This window comes from Phaseolus vulgaris, chromosome 5, assembly GCF_051622355.1.
Source record: "Phaseolus vulgaris cultivar YP4 chromosome 5, ASM5162235v1, whole genome shotgun sequence".
NCBI lineage: Eukaryota > Viridiplantae > Streptophyta > Magnoliopsida > Fabales > Fabaceae > Phaseolus > Phaseolus vulgaris.
The window spans coordinates 33039307-33058228 of NC_143502.1; the positions used below are offsets into that span (position 1 = coordinate 33039307).

Consider the following 18922-nt stretch of genomic DNA (forward strand, 5'->3'; position numbering starts at 1 on the left):
TCTCGAAAAAGGTGAAGGGTAGGCGTAGCTTCAACCTTTTGAAGATGGCGGAGTAGACGAAGATGAAGGGCACCCCATTGGTGGCCCTATCGTCCGCACAGATGGGCATCCCTCGAGGAGGAATGCAGACGCGGATGTTGAAGTCGTTTTCCCGATCGATGGCGCAAGAGGGCTCATCCGGGTCGCTGCTCAGGAGGGATTTTAGGTGCCCTTGCGGCAGCAAGGTAGAGGTTTCGGCGAGCAACGCCAGGGGAGCCCAGTCATAGACCCTGGCGTTGTCATGGTAGGAGGTTGCAACGGGTGGTGGTGGAGATGGAGCACTTGCGGAAGGCTGTGCACCAGAAGACGAGGCGATGATTCGAGCGGTCTGTTTCAAGCGAGCCATTGATAGATAGCTGCAGTGGGGGAAAAGCGAAAAGTCAGAATGAATGGAAGGGGAGGGAATGATGAATGGTTCGGTGAAAAACAGAGGAAGGGAAGGAGAAAGAAGGGTCCAGGCGGAAAGAGGAAGAGGGAGAAGCAGAGAGCGGAGTGAAGAATGCTAGGGGAAGATGGATGCATGATGATGAAAGGGGCGAATGCAATCGATGAAAGGAACCTAAATGGACCAAGAAAGAAGAAAAACCATACCTTTGAATGATCGCGAAAGTTCTGAAGGTAGAAAGCTAGAAGAAAGATGGAAGCGCAGAGAGGGGATTCGCAGAGAGTTTGGGAGTTGATTGAAGAAGATGAAGAAACAGTAAAGGCGCGCGCCTATTTGAAAAGAAGGGAAGCGCTAGCGACACTCCACGTTGACCGTTGATGCGCCCACGTGTCGCGAGATTAAGGGAGGTAGTCGTAACATTAAAGGGCAGCACGTGAGGTAGCACGTCATGTGGGCCCACTTGCCACGTGGACCGAAGGCGCGACCACTTAGTCTCTTCGCTGAGAACGAGTTCACAGCTCGAGACTGAGGGGCTTGTGATCCGGTCGGTCATCGGTGGTTGATGATGTCAGCAGAAGACAATCACGTGGACCACTCGCAGGGTGACACGTGGATCGGGTGACAGAGAGATCAGGGAGCAGATCACCTAGAGCGGTGATCGGAGGTCATCCAAGTGGCCACCGACAGACCAGTTGGCAGAGAAGTCAGGGGACAGATCACCCAGAACGGTGATCGGTGGTCAGTAACCAAGCGGGTCACCGACAGATCAGTTCCCAGATGAACACCTGGGAGCAGAACGCGAGAAGCAACAGAGCACCGATCAATCATCGAGTGCATGGTCATCGGGGTCTCGTGTTACACGCAGTTAAGCTGGGACAGAGGTTCCCAGCAAGAGCGTTACACACAGACCTCGCATGAACATGTCTCAGAGAATCGTGCATGAGAGTGGCCTGAGGGGGCTAGTAAACCGGTCAGTGATTGGTGACTCCCTCAACCCATTACGTGCATGACATCGTGAAGGGGGAATCGTTTGCGCAGAGAGCAATGCCTGGTGAGTGTGCCTAGACCAGCCACACCTGGCGTTCTCCTGAGAGTATGCGATTTACCCAGATGAAAGGAATGCGCTAAGTTACCCCGCAAGGGAATAACTTAGACACGCAGAGAGAAGCGCTAGAGCCCTTCAAGTAGTGACACGTGTGTGGTTAGTTGCATGCCTCCACATGTCATCATCTAAGAGGGGCGCGGTCCAGACAAAGGTGCACTCCGTGCCGCTAAAGGTACAGACAAGCGCAGACACGCGCAGACGCTCACGTTTTACTGATTCTGGAGGTACGTTGCCACAGAAAAGCACAACAGGGTTCTGACACATGCCAGAGAGGCATAACAGAATTCTGTTAGGCGCAGGTACAGAGGGAGGCATAAAAGAGAATCAGAGTGAGATTCAGAGGGAGTTTTTTACACGCTATTTTTACACACATTGTTTTTCTAGTGATTATGTGATCTAACTTGAGCGTCGGAGCACCACCGGCCGCAGAGGCGCCACTGTGTGTTTTTCAGGTTCTCAGAGAGGCTATCTGTGGAGCGGACTTGGAGGGCACGTGGTGTCAAGCTGGTGAGGAAGATCGTGACGAGGCAACGCTCTTGCGCTAAGTCAACTGGCAGGATCAGTTGCTATGGTTAAGGTTGTGAGTGAAGTGGTCCATGGCAACGGTGGCATGAGCCTCAACGAAAAGTACACCCTGCCCGTCACAATAAATCTCCATGCGGTGGTCGTCACCGTGGCGGAGGCGGCCGGCCATTGGGTAGAAAAGGACGAGGGTCTTACTTAGGGCTTCTTTCAAAATGTTGGGATGGAAGAAATTAGAAGTCCCGTTTGAGTTGTAGAAATAGAGGGTGGGAATGTGGTAATTCCCCGCCAGCAAATCCAGGTCTGAGTTCCACAACACCTTCCGCGGGGTAGCCTTTGCGGGTTGCACCATTATGGACTCCTTCACACTAATCGTCATAATCTCTGCTTACAACTAGGGATAGACGTTGTGTTAAGGGTTGCTTTTATTTATAAAGATTATCCTTGTTTTTTATAAGGGTTGATGTATCCTCGCCAACAAATCCATGTTTGACATCCACAACACCTTCCGCGGGGTAGCCATTGCGGGTTGCACCATTATCAACTCCTTCACACTACTCGTCATCAATCTCTGCTTACAACCTACAGGCATGTATCCATAATGTCCCTATATATCTAACCTAATTCAATTAATGCTCTCACCATTTCTACTCAACTAACTTCCTCCAATACGTAGTACTACTTTTTATTATTCGTGATCTCTGTTATAGCACGTTTGTAATTTGTTTTAAGTTATCTTCTTATTTAGTAAGGAACAGTTGAAATCTACCATAAGTAAAATTGTAACCCAACTTAAAAAAAAACTAGCAATCACACCTGAAATCAGAAATTTTTATAAATTTTCTCTTTAATTATTTTTTATTTTCTACTCTTTTTTTCCTTGTGTTTTGTAACCGGGTGAATAGTGTTGGTTACCAAATGAATTTGAGAAAGGATGAATTGTTTGGATCTATTTGTTACCAAAGAAATCGGAATGCGGATATGCAAAGAAACTGTGGGGGAGTGTCTCACTGGTGAATAAAGAAAGGAAGAAAAAGTCTTCTTTCGTTAATGTTTTCTGCACATTTATTTTCCTTTTCACTCTTAAAAAGTTATCTAGCACACGGACACTCATGTGACACGGACACAAAAATACGTATATCTGAAATGTAGGATACGGGGACACAAATCTATATATTATATAATTATGAATTATATAAATTGACAATAAAGATTTATGTGCACAAGTATGTTCGAGATTATTTTTTGGAGCAGAAAAATATTTTTCATGACTGGTTTAAAAAGATTTGTTTCTTAAGTTTATAATCATAATAAAAATTTATACAATAAATTTGAACTTTTAGAAAATTAATGTATTTTTTCTTTTTAAAATTGTATTAGAATCGTACTATAATTTTCAGAAATCCAACAAATACTTTTTAAATTTGACACTTTACGGATACGTGTCCTACAAGTGTCATACAAGTGTCGGTGTCCGATATGAGTATCCTACACTGACACACCATTTAAGAGAAGTGTCTGAACTTCATAACTTAAAAGGTTTGTGTTAAATTACCATCTTATCTTTTCTCTAGACAAGTAGAATTTTCTTTTCACTCTTTTTAACACGATTTACTTTTACTATTATAACATTAATTATAGTCTCATATATAGGTGATTGTTGGGCCCATTATCAAGATATCATAAACTCTTACCCCATTTCATTATTGAGTGTTAGAAATATAGTTGGCAGCTCACCTACTTCTATATTACCTCATGTCGGTGTCCTCAACTCCTTCTTTCTAATGAATGTCTTCGTTCTCTCATAAGTGTCTTCCTTGCAAACTTCAAATGGTATTGGTAAAAGGTATTTCGACGTTTAAATAAGATCTGTATTCAGTGCTGGATATACTATTAAGGCATTATGATGACGTATCTTTTTCTCGAAATCTATGATTACTTATATGATTATCATGAACCCTTTGTTATTAGGCCAAAGTAACATTTTGGATTACAATTAAGAGTGTATTACCTAATGTCTAATCATTGTTTGAAGCGGTCAATCTACTATTGGAATTTATAAATTTCATCATATTGGTCGACACAAACAAGGTATTAAGAGTTGCATCTAAACAGTCCCATATCGAAACAGGAAAAAAAACAAATTAATAGACATGGCCAAACATTCACAAATTAATATACTCATTCCTTCTCAATATAGATGGATTTTAAAAGTATCTCTTCTCTATATAGCCGCATTTGATTAGCACGCACTTGTAAATCGAAGAGATAAGAATGCGACTATATAACCGCACTTGTAAATACCATTTATAAGTGAGGATATTTCTTATAGCCGCACTTGTATATGCCAAAACATTAAAAAAAATTCAAAAAATTTAAAACACCGCCAATATTGTGTGAAGGCAATGTTGATGAAGAGTGGCATGGGAGCGCCAGCAACGACAACGACAGCGTAAGTGGCGACGGACAGGGAAGCAGCGACGGAGCAAACCAAAAACCCACAAAGGCAATGAAAGAGTACTGACCAATGCAAGAAACCAAACAATGTAAGAAAAACGAAAAAATTTATACATGAAGAGTGGCATGGGAGCGCCAGCAACGACGGTGGCGAATAGGGAAGCAACGACGGAGCAACGAATGTCAGTCAATAAAATAGTGTTTCGAGACCACCAATGCAAGGAAAAAAACATATATAAGAAAAACGAAAACATTTATGCATATATTTGTGAAGATGAAGAGGAAGAAAGAGAGCTCAAGAAACTTACATCAACACAAATGAAATGTAGGTGTAGCAGAAGGAGATGAACTCAGAGCGCAAACGCGAATCGAAAGCAAAGACGAGAAAGAAAGTATGAAATTGTGTGTGGCGCGCTTCAAAATTTAGGGTAATAAAGGATTTACGAATGCGACTAAAGGTAAAACTGCATTCGTAAATGAAAACGCTTTGATTTACAAGTGCGGCTATACCAATAGCCGCATTCGTAAATCAAGTGTTTTGTACAAGTGCGGTTATACAAATAATCGCATTCATAAATAAAAATAATTTCAAAAATACCACCGCGTTTTTTACGAAAGCGGATAGTACAAAAGCCGCACTAAATAAAGAGTACTTTTTCTTCTTTTTGCAAAAGTGTTTATTTTCCTTTTCACTCTTAAAAGGTTTGTTAAATTACCATTTTACCTTTTCTCTAGACAATTAGAATTTTCTTCTCTATCTTTTTACCACGATTTGCTTTTACAATTATAACACCAATTATTGTACTATTTTTATTCATCTTCTCTTTAAACTTTACAAAATTCTCATAGTCTCTCATATATATATATATATATATATATATATATATATATATATATATATATATATATATATGACTGTTGGATCCATTATCAAGATCTCATAAACTCTTACCCCATGTCATTATTAAGAGTTAGAAATATAGTTGGGAGTTCACCTACTATGTTACCCAATAAATTAGTCTCTTTTAATAAAGACTTAAAAATCCCCGGAGAAACGACCTCCTTTATGTATTTAAAATATCTAATAATTGATCTATCATTTTCCAACTCCATTAAAAGTAATATGAATGTTTACTGATGGTGAAATCCACTGCAAACAATTTTCTTTTCAAAAATCCTAATCATTATTTGACAACTATAATCTTCATAAAAAAAATCCATATTTAACCATTTTGAAATAATTAATCCAAAATAGTTGTTTTGGCTTTTTTATTTAAGTCACATAAGCATAACCTACTCCAGAATACACAGTTTGATATTTGAGGTATTTTTTAAAATAAATAAAAATGATTATATAGTGGTAGATAGGATTCGGATGATTTTAACTCAAACAAATCTTATCGAACAAGATTAATTAGAAAAACTAAAATATAAACCAAAAAAAAATATTTAACTATAAATAGAATGGATAAAACCAAGATACATCAAAACATACAGAGTTCTCTAGTTAGACGGATACTCGTCGCTTTTCCTGTATGAAATTATATGCACTAAATGACTTTTCAATCAGTAAAGTAAAATGAGTTTGCGAAATACTTATTTTGAACATATACATGTATATTACGGATCATTTTATCTGAAATCCTAAGCCACGACGAAATAATGTTTCTAGACTGAAGATCCGAATGCAACAATTTCAAAGAAATAAGAAAGCAAATTAGCTCGAATCCAACAAACTAAATAATTTGACTTTCTTCAAAAAAGGCCTTTTTTTTAATTTATACATAAGATATTTTCTCACTTTACGCATCACTTTTTGAGCTAGGAATAATGAAAGATATTCCCTCGTATACAATCCCACCAGGTGCCTTGACAATGGATCTTCCCCAACCAAAGTCAGCATCGTGGATTGCAAGCCTTACCTCAGCTAGTGATGCCAAGGTTTGGACACCTAAGAGTATGTGATCCACGAACAAGCGCTTTTAACAACTAAGACTTGAGTGCTGTAAATCTTTGTCTCACAGCACAAGCTATCTTCCACTCATTGATACTGACCAAACCTTCAATAATCTTCTGTCTGACCCTTATATATGGTATAAAACCTCTTTCTGCCATCCCTGTTGCAACCTTTGCAGCCAAAACATACTCACATTTCTCCAAGCACCCTTCAATCACTAACTCGTAACTCTCAAATCCAACAGAGTTACCCTCTTTCTCCAGGAATTCAATCATCTCAACAGCATTCCATATCTCCCTGTTTGCCCGTAATGCTGCCAATAATTTCACCAGTGTTCCCTGCCCTGGGGTTAAACCATATTGCACCACCATTTGCTTCATCAAATCCTGTGCCTCTGCAGTCTTTCTCACTATGCTCATTGCACCAATTACAGTGTCAAAACTATTTGAATCTGGAATACATCCAGCCCCACCCATGCCCCTAAGAACTTTAACGGCCTCCATTAGTTGGTCAACAGAACAGAGACATGATAGTAGATAATTACAAGTCCTACAGTCAGGAGTATATCCAATTGTTTGCATCTGAAGTAAAATATCAGAAACAGATTGAGACAGGCATCGCCGCTCCAACCAAGTGGATGAGAGGAGATCACGAGTCTGAGGAACTGGAAGGCAACCAGACCGTAGAGTCCGTTGTAGAACGGCAAGTGCAAGGGGGAAAGGATGGGAGCTTTGAAGGGTGTAAGAAAGAAGATAGGAATAAGCTAGTTGGGGCTTGGAACGTGGTCTGATAGGTATAAAAGATTGTAAAATTTCATCAACAATATGCACTTGTAAGTTATGAGGAAATGAAGAAAAGAAAGAAAAAGGATTTGAATTTTGGCAGGACTCCAAGGAAATGAAAAGGTCAGGAATTTTAACATAGTTTTTCGCTTCTACTTCCTCTCTTACAGCCTGCTCAAGATTTTGCAATGAAGACACTGAACAAGCTGAAGGACATCGGCTCAGAAAAGGCCGGAAATGAAGAAGAAATCTATTCTGCATTGTTGCTCCTATCACCATTCTGGATCAGCTAATATAGTATTGGAGCACCTTCTGACATGAGAGAAATGAAACCTGTGGAAATTTGCAGAAATCATACGTACAACATTAATAGGGTAAAAAGGTGTGAGAAAAAAAAACAAATTAATAGATGTGGCCAAACATTCATAAAATAAAATATAAATTTCTTTTTATCTATGCTTTACAGAGAGGTGCCTTTACATGGGGGGCATGAAACAAGGTTTCAGTAGAAACTACCAACTGAACATTACCAGTGGTTAAAGAAAAATGTGAAATGATTAAATCACAAAAGTGTGACAAGTCAAGCAGCACGTCATGACCAAAAAGCCAACACATCTGCATATCAATGTATAGAATCCAAGTTGAAATTAACAGATATAAACATAGAATGCAATGATTAACAATAAAAATATAACTAGGTTCAAATATCATGATGCAAATAAAGCAAAATATGAAAGAACCAACATAGCTCTCCTTAGAACATGCACTTGAAATAAATGCCAAATGTAACTATATCAAACAACAATCAAGTATTTAAGGGTAGGATTGGGTTGGATCCCTGTGTGAATGGTAGTAGAAGCATGTATGAACTAGTCAAAGATGACATAATGGTGGTTACAAAAATAGGAATAATGTCAGCACAGAATGCAAGTAAATGATATAAAAAAAATAAACATTTTAGAGGAAAACAAAGTAAAAAAGAATCCACAACATCTTCATGCCACCCAAAATTTCATAAAATCATAATGAATTTCAAACAGGGATTAACACAACCATAAGATTCATCACTTAAAATACCTTTTAATGAGCTTCTAGGAGTTTGATATCATGCTTCACTTCAATAGTTTTCTTGAATATAATGCTCCTCAAGTACAATCAACAAATCTCAGTCTTGACCAACTGAACCATCCCACATTTGAACTCATCTTAACACTAGGAAATGTTTTCAAGCATTTCAATGAGTTATTCTTCTCGAAGAAATCACGAATGAAACAACACCCACAAATGTCTTGTCTTATAGTTAAGCTTTTGAGAAGGAAAACGACATTTAGCGGTAGGAATTGTTCCTAAAATACCATATTATATATTGTGACATTTATATATATATATATATATATATATATATATATATATATATATATTTGTGTGTGTGTGTTGAGACTGTTTTTACAAAACAGAATGGTCTGTGATTTTGCTTGAAAGCTAATTCCTTTAATACAATACAATTCATAAATTAGTGCTAAAAAAATCCCTTTTACCCCTTCTATCACTATCCGCCATCCATTACCAGCTCCACTCGTGTCCCTTTTACCCCTTATAAATTGGTTGTCACTTGATCACCTAAACCAATCATCAGAATGAATCTATCTACCTCTGGGAAGAGAAATCATGAGAAAGAGTGTGCATTTCCTAGTGGAAATTGTAATAAGTAGTCGTCATACTCATCCAGGACGAGTGTGGGGAATTCTTCATTTTATAAAGTACCATCACTGGTCAGGTCAAGAGAAGACTTGCACACAGAAGGCATGGTGGTAGAAGACCCGATGCAAGCAAGTGACCAGTCTACCCTTTGTTTTATTCAGATAGATACTTCTATATGTCTGGTTGATTCAAACCAATTATTTGGGGGATTGTTTCTTACTATATTTGTCTCTATTACAAACTTGTGTGCCTATTATATGATGTACGACAGCAAAAGCCTTTTTCCTCTAGGCAAGATTGGTTACATAGATCACATAGTGCTGCTGGACTTGATTAAAGACCATACTTTCAGAGATATTATTTTAGGCCAACTAAACCCTAGCTCTTAATCAAAGATTTAATTCAAACCCAACTAAAACAATTGATTATGGTCAGAACAAGATCACATAAAATATACGAACATTTTAAAATAATTTAAGAAATGGAAAATTGAAGAATTGGAAACGCAAATGAGTGCTCACCCATGGCAGTATATTCGTCAGACCACTCTAAAGGAGTAGGGTTTGTTTGAAGAATGGATGGAGAGAAGAAAGAAATGCACCATTTGACTCCTTAGTGGCCCGTTCAATTCCCATGACTTGCATTTTCCTCTCACCGGAATGAGTTTCAGGAAGGGACGCGACTTGTGAGATTTGGGGGTGAAGGTGGGGAACGAAAGCCAAGCTAGATTGAAGCTACGGCACCAAAGGGAACGTGGATTCAAGCTTGGAAGTGGGAAACTATTAAAATAACTTCTGATTTATCCCCCGAGAAACTACTGACCCCTTTCTCATTTTTTTTGATTTTGAAAAACCCTAAAATAACTTTTATCCACTAAAATATTTAACTTTTTAAAATTGATTATAAAAGTTTAATAATTGATGTTACCTTTAATGAATGTATTATATTCTATATTATTGATGTAATGTTTGACTAAGATTAACTTAGCAACCTTTGATATTGGTCAAGTCACTTAAAAAATGCAGCCCTTCATGTCTTTTTTAAAATATTCTCTAATTTTCATTATTTTTGTTCATTATAAATTTTTAAAAATAAAATAATTTCCATTGGTTACTTTATAGTGATTAGATGTATATTTAGTTATGAGATATTAATAAATAATAATCATTCTAAAGTAATAGTATCTAACCTCACAAGTGGAGATATATATTAGAAAAAATAATAATTTAAACAATAAAGGTCATAAAGAAACAGGAGGAATTTGGAGGATGGGTATCCTCCTTGCAGAAAAGGATAGTCCACATCCAAAATTAAATAGAAGTGTGCCAATATCTCTCTGTGAAAGCAATATTATACCAAATCAACTCTAACAAGGTAAGCAAATCCAATGGAAAATCCAAACATTCACAATAAAACAAAGACAACAAGAAGTTTGTTTGCTTATAAAACACATTTCCAGGACACTCTTTCTTCTTTTACTCCATCCAAAACCTCTGAAACCAATGAAGAAGACAAGAAATGCTTCATATCCCGAGTACATACCCAAGTTTCGCCAAAAACAACGAAAGGTCTGTTCCAATTTCCAAATGTTGCTATCCAGCAATGTAAATAACAACCAACAACATTATCGCAGATCCACCAACCAAATCAACATGTGTGAAATTCAATTATTAATATTTACAGGAAATAAATCATCCATCCGGAGAGGGTAGGAGAAAAATGACATACCAAGTACAAACACTCTTCAACCTAAACACCAGTAATAAACTATTTATTCATTAATACCAAGCCTAACCAGTTACCACTATCACTCGCAAGAAAATCAAATACGTTACTACTCTCTGAGTGTCCGTAACTACTAAAATCAATGCAGAGCTAACAAAAGACACTGAAACAAAAAAAAAAGTGAAAACTCTTAATCATGTAAGAACTGACGTTCAGGAAAACGGAATTCGGATAGGGTTCTAATTTAACTGCCTACAAGGAGCATTTGCAAAATGAACTGCATATAATATTTCAATCACAAAAACATAGTCAAATGAAATAAATTTGAACGTCCAAGAGACATACAATACTACTGATTCATCAGAGTGCAAACTTCGTGAAAACCTCTACTTCCTTTCCAAAACCAACGGGCAGGGGGTAATCATTGTATTCAACATTCAAGCTCCACTCATTTAAAGGCAACACTAACAATAATAAACAATAATAAACATGGACAAACTCACAGGGATAAAAGGGGACTCTTGGGGATGGAATTCAATATTGTATTTAGGTTGAGAGCAGCCACCACCAGCACGACCAAATATGCTACCTTTATGACAACAACAAAGAAAATAAATTTTTTTTCATAAACACAATCTAATAACATTAAATAGTAATAAAAACATTCAATTCTGAAAATTCATAAAAGTGTTTAAAAACTTTATTCTTTTAGTGATTATGATAAACTACAGAAGAACAATCCTTAAACAATGTATTAAACTCCACAAGCCAGTTTCAGTAACAATACTGTAGCTTCTATTTCCAAAGTAATTACAACTCGTATTGTAACTGACACCTACTAGCGCTCGTTGCTAAACTGAGCAACAAGCATTTACCACACAGTCTATACTTCTGGCAAGATGCTAAGTTGACTCATTGTCACTGAATCTTCTAAGCAGTCTGATATAGATCAAGGGAACAATTTCTTGACTTACATATTTATGCTGCTTTTCTCATCTTAAAGACAACATTACCAAGATTTTTGGTTTTACAAATATTAGACAGTGCATAGGCTGACAGTTGATAGGCTGTTATTCTGTTAGTTTCTTGTTAGCCAGTTCATGTGTTTTCTCTCTGTATATAATCTCTAGTAGCTTCACCACAGTAATACAATAATATTTTCTCTCTCATTCTCTTATATTCTAATATGGTATCCTGAGCCCCAATTTTCTTCATCTTCTTCTTCTTCTACTACTTCTACCTCTGACCATTCTTGATGTGATTCCAATAGCCACATAGAACAAGATTCTTGACACTTTGAGGAATCACCTTGAGCTGGAAAATATAGAGGCACTTTCTTAGAAGTTGGATCATGGTTCTAAGTCAAGAACTCACCAATACAAGTACCAATTCCCAAACTCATTTGGATGAACCAAATATTGTCAAATTGAATCAACAAAGGAATTATAAAAGAGAAGACCGAACAGAATTAAACCACAAACAAATGTACCGAACAGAATTTAGAAAACCAAAACATAGGTGCTGGAAAATTAAGGACAGCCGAACCAAAAAATGCTCAAGAACACAAAACAACAAGAGTAATTGAAAGAGAAGAAAGGAAGGAGAAGAGAATGCTCATGAAGATGGAAGATAGGTTGGATGATCACGCCACTAGAAGTATGGATGCTCCTAGATGAGTGTGATGCCGCCACTTGAGGAAACCATGGTCCTTCAAGATAAGACTAGAGTAGAAGCTCAAAAGCTCTCCAAATGCTCACTCCAATTTTGAGTATAGTTTCTTTAGATGAATTCAAATCTGAATTTTACAAAGGAAGCACCTCTATTTATAGCCTAAGGTGCTGAAAAATAGGTGGGAAATTTCAAATAAACTCATTTGAAATTCCCACCAAAAACAAGTCACATGGGAGGTGTGACCTTTTTCTACTATGACACCTCCCAAAAACTACACCTACACCTATCTACTAATACACCCCCCTAAAGGTCCTATTTAAAACCTAAAAGATGCTATAACAAAAGAGGTTTCTAAGGTTTCCCTCTAAGCACCTTCAACTAAAGACACTACAAAAAGAGAAAATAAATGTCCTCTTGCTCCCAAGGCTTTGAACATGCTTCTTGTAATCCTTTGAGGTGGACTTTGACCTCCATGGGCATCCTCCATTTGTGCCTCTACCTCTTCTTGAGCTTGATGAGTGGCCTCCATGTTCTCTTGGGCTTGATCTCCATCAATTCTGCTCCTGTGTTATCCATGACCACCTCCACCAACGTTCACCATTTCAATACCCCTATTTCCCTCAAAATCAATGATAACAATTTCCTTGTATGGAAACAACAGGTTCTGGCTACCCTACAAGGTCTTGAGTTAATGCATTTCTTGGATGGAAATGTTGTTCCTTCTGAGTTTCTGCAAAACCAAAACAACCAAACTCTGGAAAATCCTGCATATGGTTCTTATCACAAACAAGATCAACTTCTTGTGGCATGGCTTCTTGCTTCCATGTCTTCTTCTCTCTTAACCAAGATGATGGGTCTTGATTCATCGGCTCAAATCTGGAATCGCCTCCTCACCTACTATGCCTCTCACACTCGCCCAATGGTAAAGAAGTTATGCCTTCTCCTAAAGACTCCAAAGAATGAACGCTCCATTTCCACTTACGTTTATTATATCAAGAAAATTGTTGACTCTTTGGCTGTTGTTGGTTCTCCAGTTTCCACTGCTAATCACTTTGATGCTATTCTCGATGGGTTATCCCCAGATTTTGATGGGTTCATCACATCCATTCGCTCACACAGTGACCCGTATACTGTGGATGATCTTGAAGCACTTCTTCTTGCACAAGAGGAACGATTTGACAAACATAAATTGGCTCAAGATCCTCTCCTTCAGGTTAACACTATTTCTACTCCTTGGCTTGTCAAGAATCAAAACCGTAAGAAATTTTCCACCTACACTCCTCAAGGAGGACGTTCATACACTGCTCCTACTCGTCCCTCTGCTCGTCCTTTTGCTCGTCCTTCGTCCTATCAACCTTCTTCTTGGTATTCAGTCAAACAGTTTTGCCAAATTTGTCACAAATCTGGTCACACTGCACATGCATGTTGGCATCGTTACGATCCTCCACCCACCACCTCCTTCAATTCTAATGTTTCACAACATACTCAGAACTTTGATAACGACTCTGCACCCTCCATTCTTGGTGCTCCTTCCACCATCGAAGACCCTCGGTGGTATCCCAACACTGGTGCAACACACCATGTTACAAAAGACTCCAAGATTTTCACACACAAACAACCCTATCATACTAGGTTTAGGTAATGACGACCTCAAGCTAGGTAATGGCCAAGGTATGCATATTTTACATACTAGGTCTGCTTCCTACACTGCTCCTCACTCACACACTGTTTTCAAACTTCATAATCTTCTACATGTTCCAACTATTACCAAAAATTCTCATTAGTGTTGCTCAATTTGACAAAGACAATTACGTTTACTTTGAATTCTTTCCTAACTTTTGCAACGTTAAACATCAGGTAACTCAATAGATTTTACTTCAAGGAGTCATTAAAGATGGTCTTTATGTGTTCCCTCCCTCCAGTAATCTCACTGATTGCACTGTTAACTATGCTTCCTACAAACCCAAGATTCCTACTTTACAACTTTGGCACAATAGACTTGGTCATTGTAATTTCTCTGTTGTTAAACGCATTTTGAATAGTTGTAATGTTGCTTATTCTTCTACCACACGCTTTTGTGAACCTTGTATACATGGAAAGTTTTATCAGCTTCCTTTTCATAACTCTGTTTCATAATACACTGCACCATTACAATTAGTTTTCATTGATATATGGGGTGTTGCTCCTGTATGTGCTTCCAATGGTGCTCGTTATTATATTTCCTTTTTAGATGTTCACACTAAATACACATGGTTGTTTCTCTTGCAAAATAAATCTCAAGCGCTAAATTTGCTCCTTCGTTTCAAAACATTTGCAGAAACTCAAACAGGTTTTAAACTGCGTGTTATTCAAACTGATAATGCAAAGGTATTCATATGCTTTAAACATTTTACCCAAATGTATGGTATTCTTCATCGGTTCACTTGTCTCCACACCCATGAGCAAAATGGCTCTATCGAACGCAGGCATAGGCACATCTTTGATATGGGTTTAACCCTTCTTGCTTTTGCTTCGTTACCCATCAAATTTTGGGGTGAAGCCTTTACCACTGCCATGCATATCATTAATATTCTGCCTTCCCCTGTTTTACAAAATAAATCTCCATATGAATTGTTGTTTCACAAACCTCCTGTATATAATACATTATAAACCTTTGGGTGTGGTTGCTATCCTTTGCTTCGACCCTATAACAAACAAGCTTGATTTCAAATCTGCATGCTGCCTTTTTCTTGGCTACAGCATTCATAACAGAGGCTATATTTGTCTCTCTAACACTAGTAAGGTCTATATTTCTAGGCATGTTATTTTTCATGAAGAATTATTCCCTTATGATATTCCTGGATATAAGTTTCATCCTTCTGTACATGATAACATTGCTTCTGACTGTTTGAACCAAGCTATCACTGTTATCCACTCCCTTGCTGTTAATTCTTCTATTGTTTCCCAACTCAGTCCTGATTCTACTGTACCTACTAATCCTAATCCTTCTACCGCTTTGGTGCCTACCTCTTCCACTGACCCTGGCACTGTCAATACTCATCGTATGACAACAAGATCCAAGACAGGTATTTTCAAACCCAAAACTTTTCATACTCACTCTGTTTTACCATCACCAGTTCCAACATCTGTCGCCAAAGCTCTCTCTTCTCCTCCTTGGTTTCAAGCAATGAGTGATGAATACACTGCTCTTCTCAACAATCACACTTGGTCCTTAACATCTCTTCCTGAAGGAGCTAAAGTTGTTGGATGCAAATGGCTTTTTAAAAACAAATACCATGCGGATGGTTCCTTTCACCGGCACAAAGCTCGCCTTGTTGCTAAGCGATTCAGTCAAACAAAAGGGTGTGATTACAATGATACATATAGTCTTGTGGTTAAACCTTCCACCATTCGGCTCGTCGTATCTCATGCGGTTTCTGCTAATTGGCCTATCCATCAAATTGACGTAAACAATGTTTTTCTGAATGGAAATCTTCAGGAGGATGTCTATATGAATTAGCCACCGGGTTTTGTGTCCAATTCTCCACATCTAGTTTGCAAACTTCACAAAGCTTTATATGGTTTAAACAGGCTCTGCGATCCTGGTTTCAAAAGTTAAGTACCACTCTTCAAACTTTTGGTTTTCACTCTATCAAAAGTGACTCTTCTTTATTTGTTCAGTTTCATTCCTCATACACAATCTTTATTCTAATTTATGTTGATGATATTATCATCACAGGCTCTTCCTTACAAGAAGTTCAAAATCTCATATCCAAACTTAGCTCCTGTTTCGCACTCAAGGATCTTGGCCCTCTTCATTACTTTCTCGGTGTCCAGGTTAATTGTCTTTCCAATGGTGGTCTGCACTTGTCTCAGCATAAATATATAAATGATCTCCTTATACGTACAAACATGCATGCTGCTAAACCACTACCCACACCCATGCAAACTAACCTTTGCATACCAAAAGATGTGTTCTCTACTCTGCATGATCAGTTGTCGGAGCCCTTCAATATATCCTCGTCACACGTCCAAAACTGTCCTATGCAGTGAACAAGGTGTGTCAGTTTATGGATGACCCACAAGACCATCATTGGAAGGCAGTTAAACGCATTCTACGCTATCTTGTTGGTACTCGTTCTCATGGCTTTCTCGTTCAACATAGCTCCTGCACAGATGTTTGTGCTTTTAGTGATGCTAACTGGGGCAGCGACATTGACGAGAGGAAGTCTACCATTGGCTACTGTGTATATTATGGTCTCAACATCATTGCCTCGTCCTCCCACAATCAACGGGTTGTTTCACGTGGCAGCACTGAAGCTGAATATCGCAGCATTGTTGTGGCTCTAACTGAAGTCATTTGGTTGCAATCTATCCTACATGAACTGCACCTTTCCTCCACTCAACAACAGTTATTCTCGGACAACCTAGGAGTTGTTCTTCTCAACGCCAACTCCATCATGCATTCTCGAACCAGCATTTCGAACTAGACTTACATTTGGTTAAAGATTATGTTCAACAAAACAAAATTCGTTTGCTTCATCTCCATGTTTAGCTAGTTCTCAGACAAAATTTTCCTAGTTATTTTTTTCTGTTTCAACTCTTCCAATACAACAATGTACTATTCAATCAACAGAGGCTACTGCTTTACATTAATGAATCCTGTTTCTTCAAAATCAACTTGTCAACATAGGCACCAATATTCAATACTAAAATGTTTCTAAACTAACGGTTGCCATACAAAAAATTATTCTACCATAAGCATTTAGATCAGAATTTAACAAAACTGGTTTACGTAGGCAAAGTTAGCCATTTGTAAAGATGGTAGATAGGAATGAGAATGCTCATAATCCTCTCACGCACTTTACTGATTTCTTGAAAGTGGGATCAAGGTTAAAATTCAACCATACCATTTATTAAATAGTTTTTAAAATTCTGCACTGTTTAAACAACTATTTTTACTATTTACCCATTTCTAGACACTATTCATGATAAACTGAAAACAATGCTTACCAAGTGCTCGATGAAATGTTTCAATCAATTCAATGAATACATCAAGGCCAGAATAGTGCTGCCATTCGATCACCAACACTGCAGTCAACTGCTTCCAATTCACCAATTAGACAGAACTTGAACAATTCCGATTGGAATGCGGCAATGGTATTCCAATTCAAATCACTAGTCATTTGAATTGCAGAATTTCAACGAATCAGCTCAAACGATGAATTGCAAATCGGATTCCAGATCAAAACAAGAAAACAACTGAAGCAACACCAAATCAAACAAATTGTGCTTGTGCCAAATCAAGTAACGAATCAGGAAATAGAAAAAAGATCAAAGCAAAAACATAAAAAAAAACTACCTGATCAGATAAGAACAAATGAGAGTAGGTTTGCGTCCTCGGCGAAATGCTGTTCCCAACCGCACCGGGAAGACACCGACACCAACCACTGGACCAGTTGCTCCCCAAAAGACTGAGAATTCCTTGTGTGCTTTGCTGTAAATGCCGGGTCAACGAAAGCACAACATTAAGTTGTAGGAACAGAGTGATGGGCACTACTTACTCATTCATAAGAAAGCAGTTATGCAGATAGAAATGGTAAAACAATCACTCTCATTATTTTATCATATGTCTTCCATACCACACCTCTAGAGTTGCCCCTATTCAAACTATGTTTCATTCATTCATTTATTCAAACTATGTTTGCAATCAAACCCACGGACACCACAGAAAAATACTCTGAAAAGTTTTGTACATCATATTTATCTTAATATGATATAAAGTTATCAAATAAAAAATATCATATAATATTTCTATAAACGTATTAATAATATTTATAGTTTATTATAACTTTTAATAGAAATATTTATATAAAAAATTTATTAGTTTTGATTAAATAAATATTTGAGATTAAGAATATTTTTTTAAAAATTACATGCCTAAACATATAAAGAAAAAATATAAAAAATAATAATTATAAAATGCTTATTAATTACTTTTAAAAAATAATCTATATTTTATTTTTTTGCAAAAAATATTAAAAAAAATTGCAAATAAATAGATTACAGATTTCTTGTCAAATTTATTAAAATACAATTTCTTACTAACTGTTATTTATAGCAAATTTTATAAGTATTTTTTAAAGAAATTTTTCTCTAAAAAAATAACGGAAAATATGTGTTTTCTAGTAGTATTAATTTAGTGAATATAATAATTAATTTTTTATTTCTAAATTAATTTATATTTAATGATTTTTTTTAGTAGAATAATAATTTTTGAAAAATATAGAAAAAATATATTTTTATTTTATATTATTTATTTAAAAGAAAAATTATCTTTTAGTGATATTTTAAAAAAAATAATACTATATATTAACTTAGTGTTATTTATAGTAATATTGATCTACACAATATTACAATATTAAGTTTATATTATTTATAGTAACATTTCTATAAAAAAAATATTATTATAACAGATTTTATATACTGTAACATATTAAATAAATGTGATTATAAAAATGTCAATGAAGGTGATAAATGGTGTAGTGTGATGATAGTAAACCTCTAGAACTACTTATTTATCAGGATAATTATGGATA

At 36.9% G+C, this 18922-nt stretch overlaps 2 protein-coding genes and 1 pseudogene across 17 annotated transcripts; 1 reads left to right on the top strand and 2 right to left on the bottom strand.

The window, feature by feature from the left end:
• Window positions 1-2088: 2088 nt before the first annotated feature.
• Window positions 2089-2430, bottom strand: LOC137834310 (hydroxycinnamoyl CoA quinate transferase pseudogene; annotated as a pseudogene).
• Window positions 2431-6225: 3795 nt separating this feature from the next.
• On the bottom strand, window positions 6226-18008 carry LOC137835424 (pentatricopeptide repeat-containing protein At1g06270). Of its 16 annotated transcripts, none has more exons than XM_068643926.2 (6): window positions 17888-18008; window positions 17686-17820; window positions 17337-17501; window positions 11177-11262; window positions 8325-8459; window positions 6226-7580 (listed from the first exon to the last, which is right to left on the bottom strand). In XM_068643926.2, the coding sequence occupies exon 6, from the start codon at window positions 7524-7526 to the stop codon at window positions 6498-6500; it is 1029 nt and encodes a 342-aa protein (XP_068500027.1). In that variant the 5' UTR covers window positions 7527-7580; window positions 8325-8459; window positions 11177-11262; window positions 17337-17501; window positions 17686-17820; window positions 17888-18008; the 3' UTR covers window positions 6226-6497. The 16 variants fall into 16 exon arrangements, with proteins under 16 accessions (XP_068500027.1, XP_090158541.1, XP_068500028.1 ...); XM_090302415.1 differs by adding an exon at window positions 7778-7862 and having other exon boundaries at window positions 17686-17996; XM_068643927.2 differs by having other exon boundaries at window positions 17337-17424; window positions 17686-17996.
• On the top strand, window positions 12919-15843 carry LOC137834311 (uncharacterized). Its single transcript, XM_068642370.1, has 2 exons — window positions 12919-13898; window positions 15141-15843. The coding sequence occupies exons 1-2, from the start codon at window positions 12919-12921 to the stop codon at window positions 15841-15843; spliced, it is 1683 nt and encodes a 560-aa protein (XP_068498471.1).
• Window positions 18009-18922: the final 914 nt, after the last annotated feature.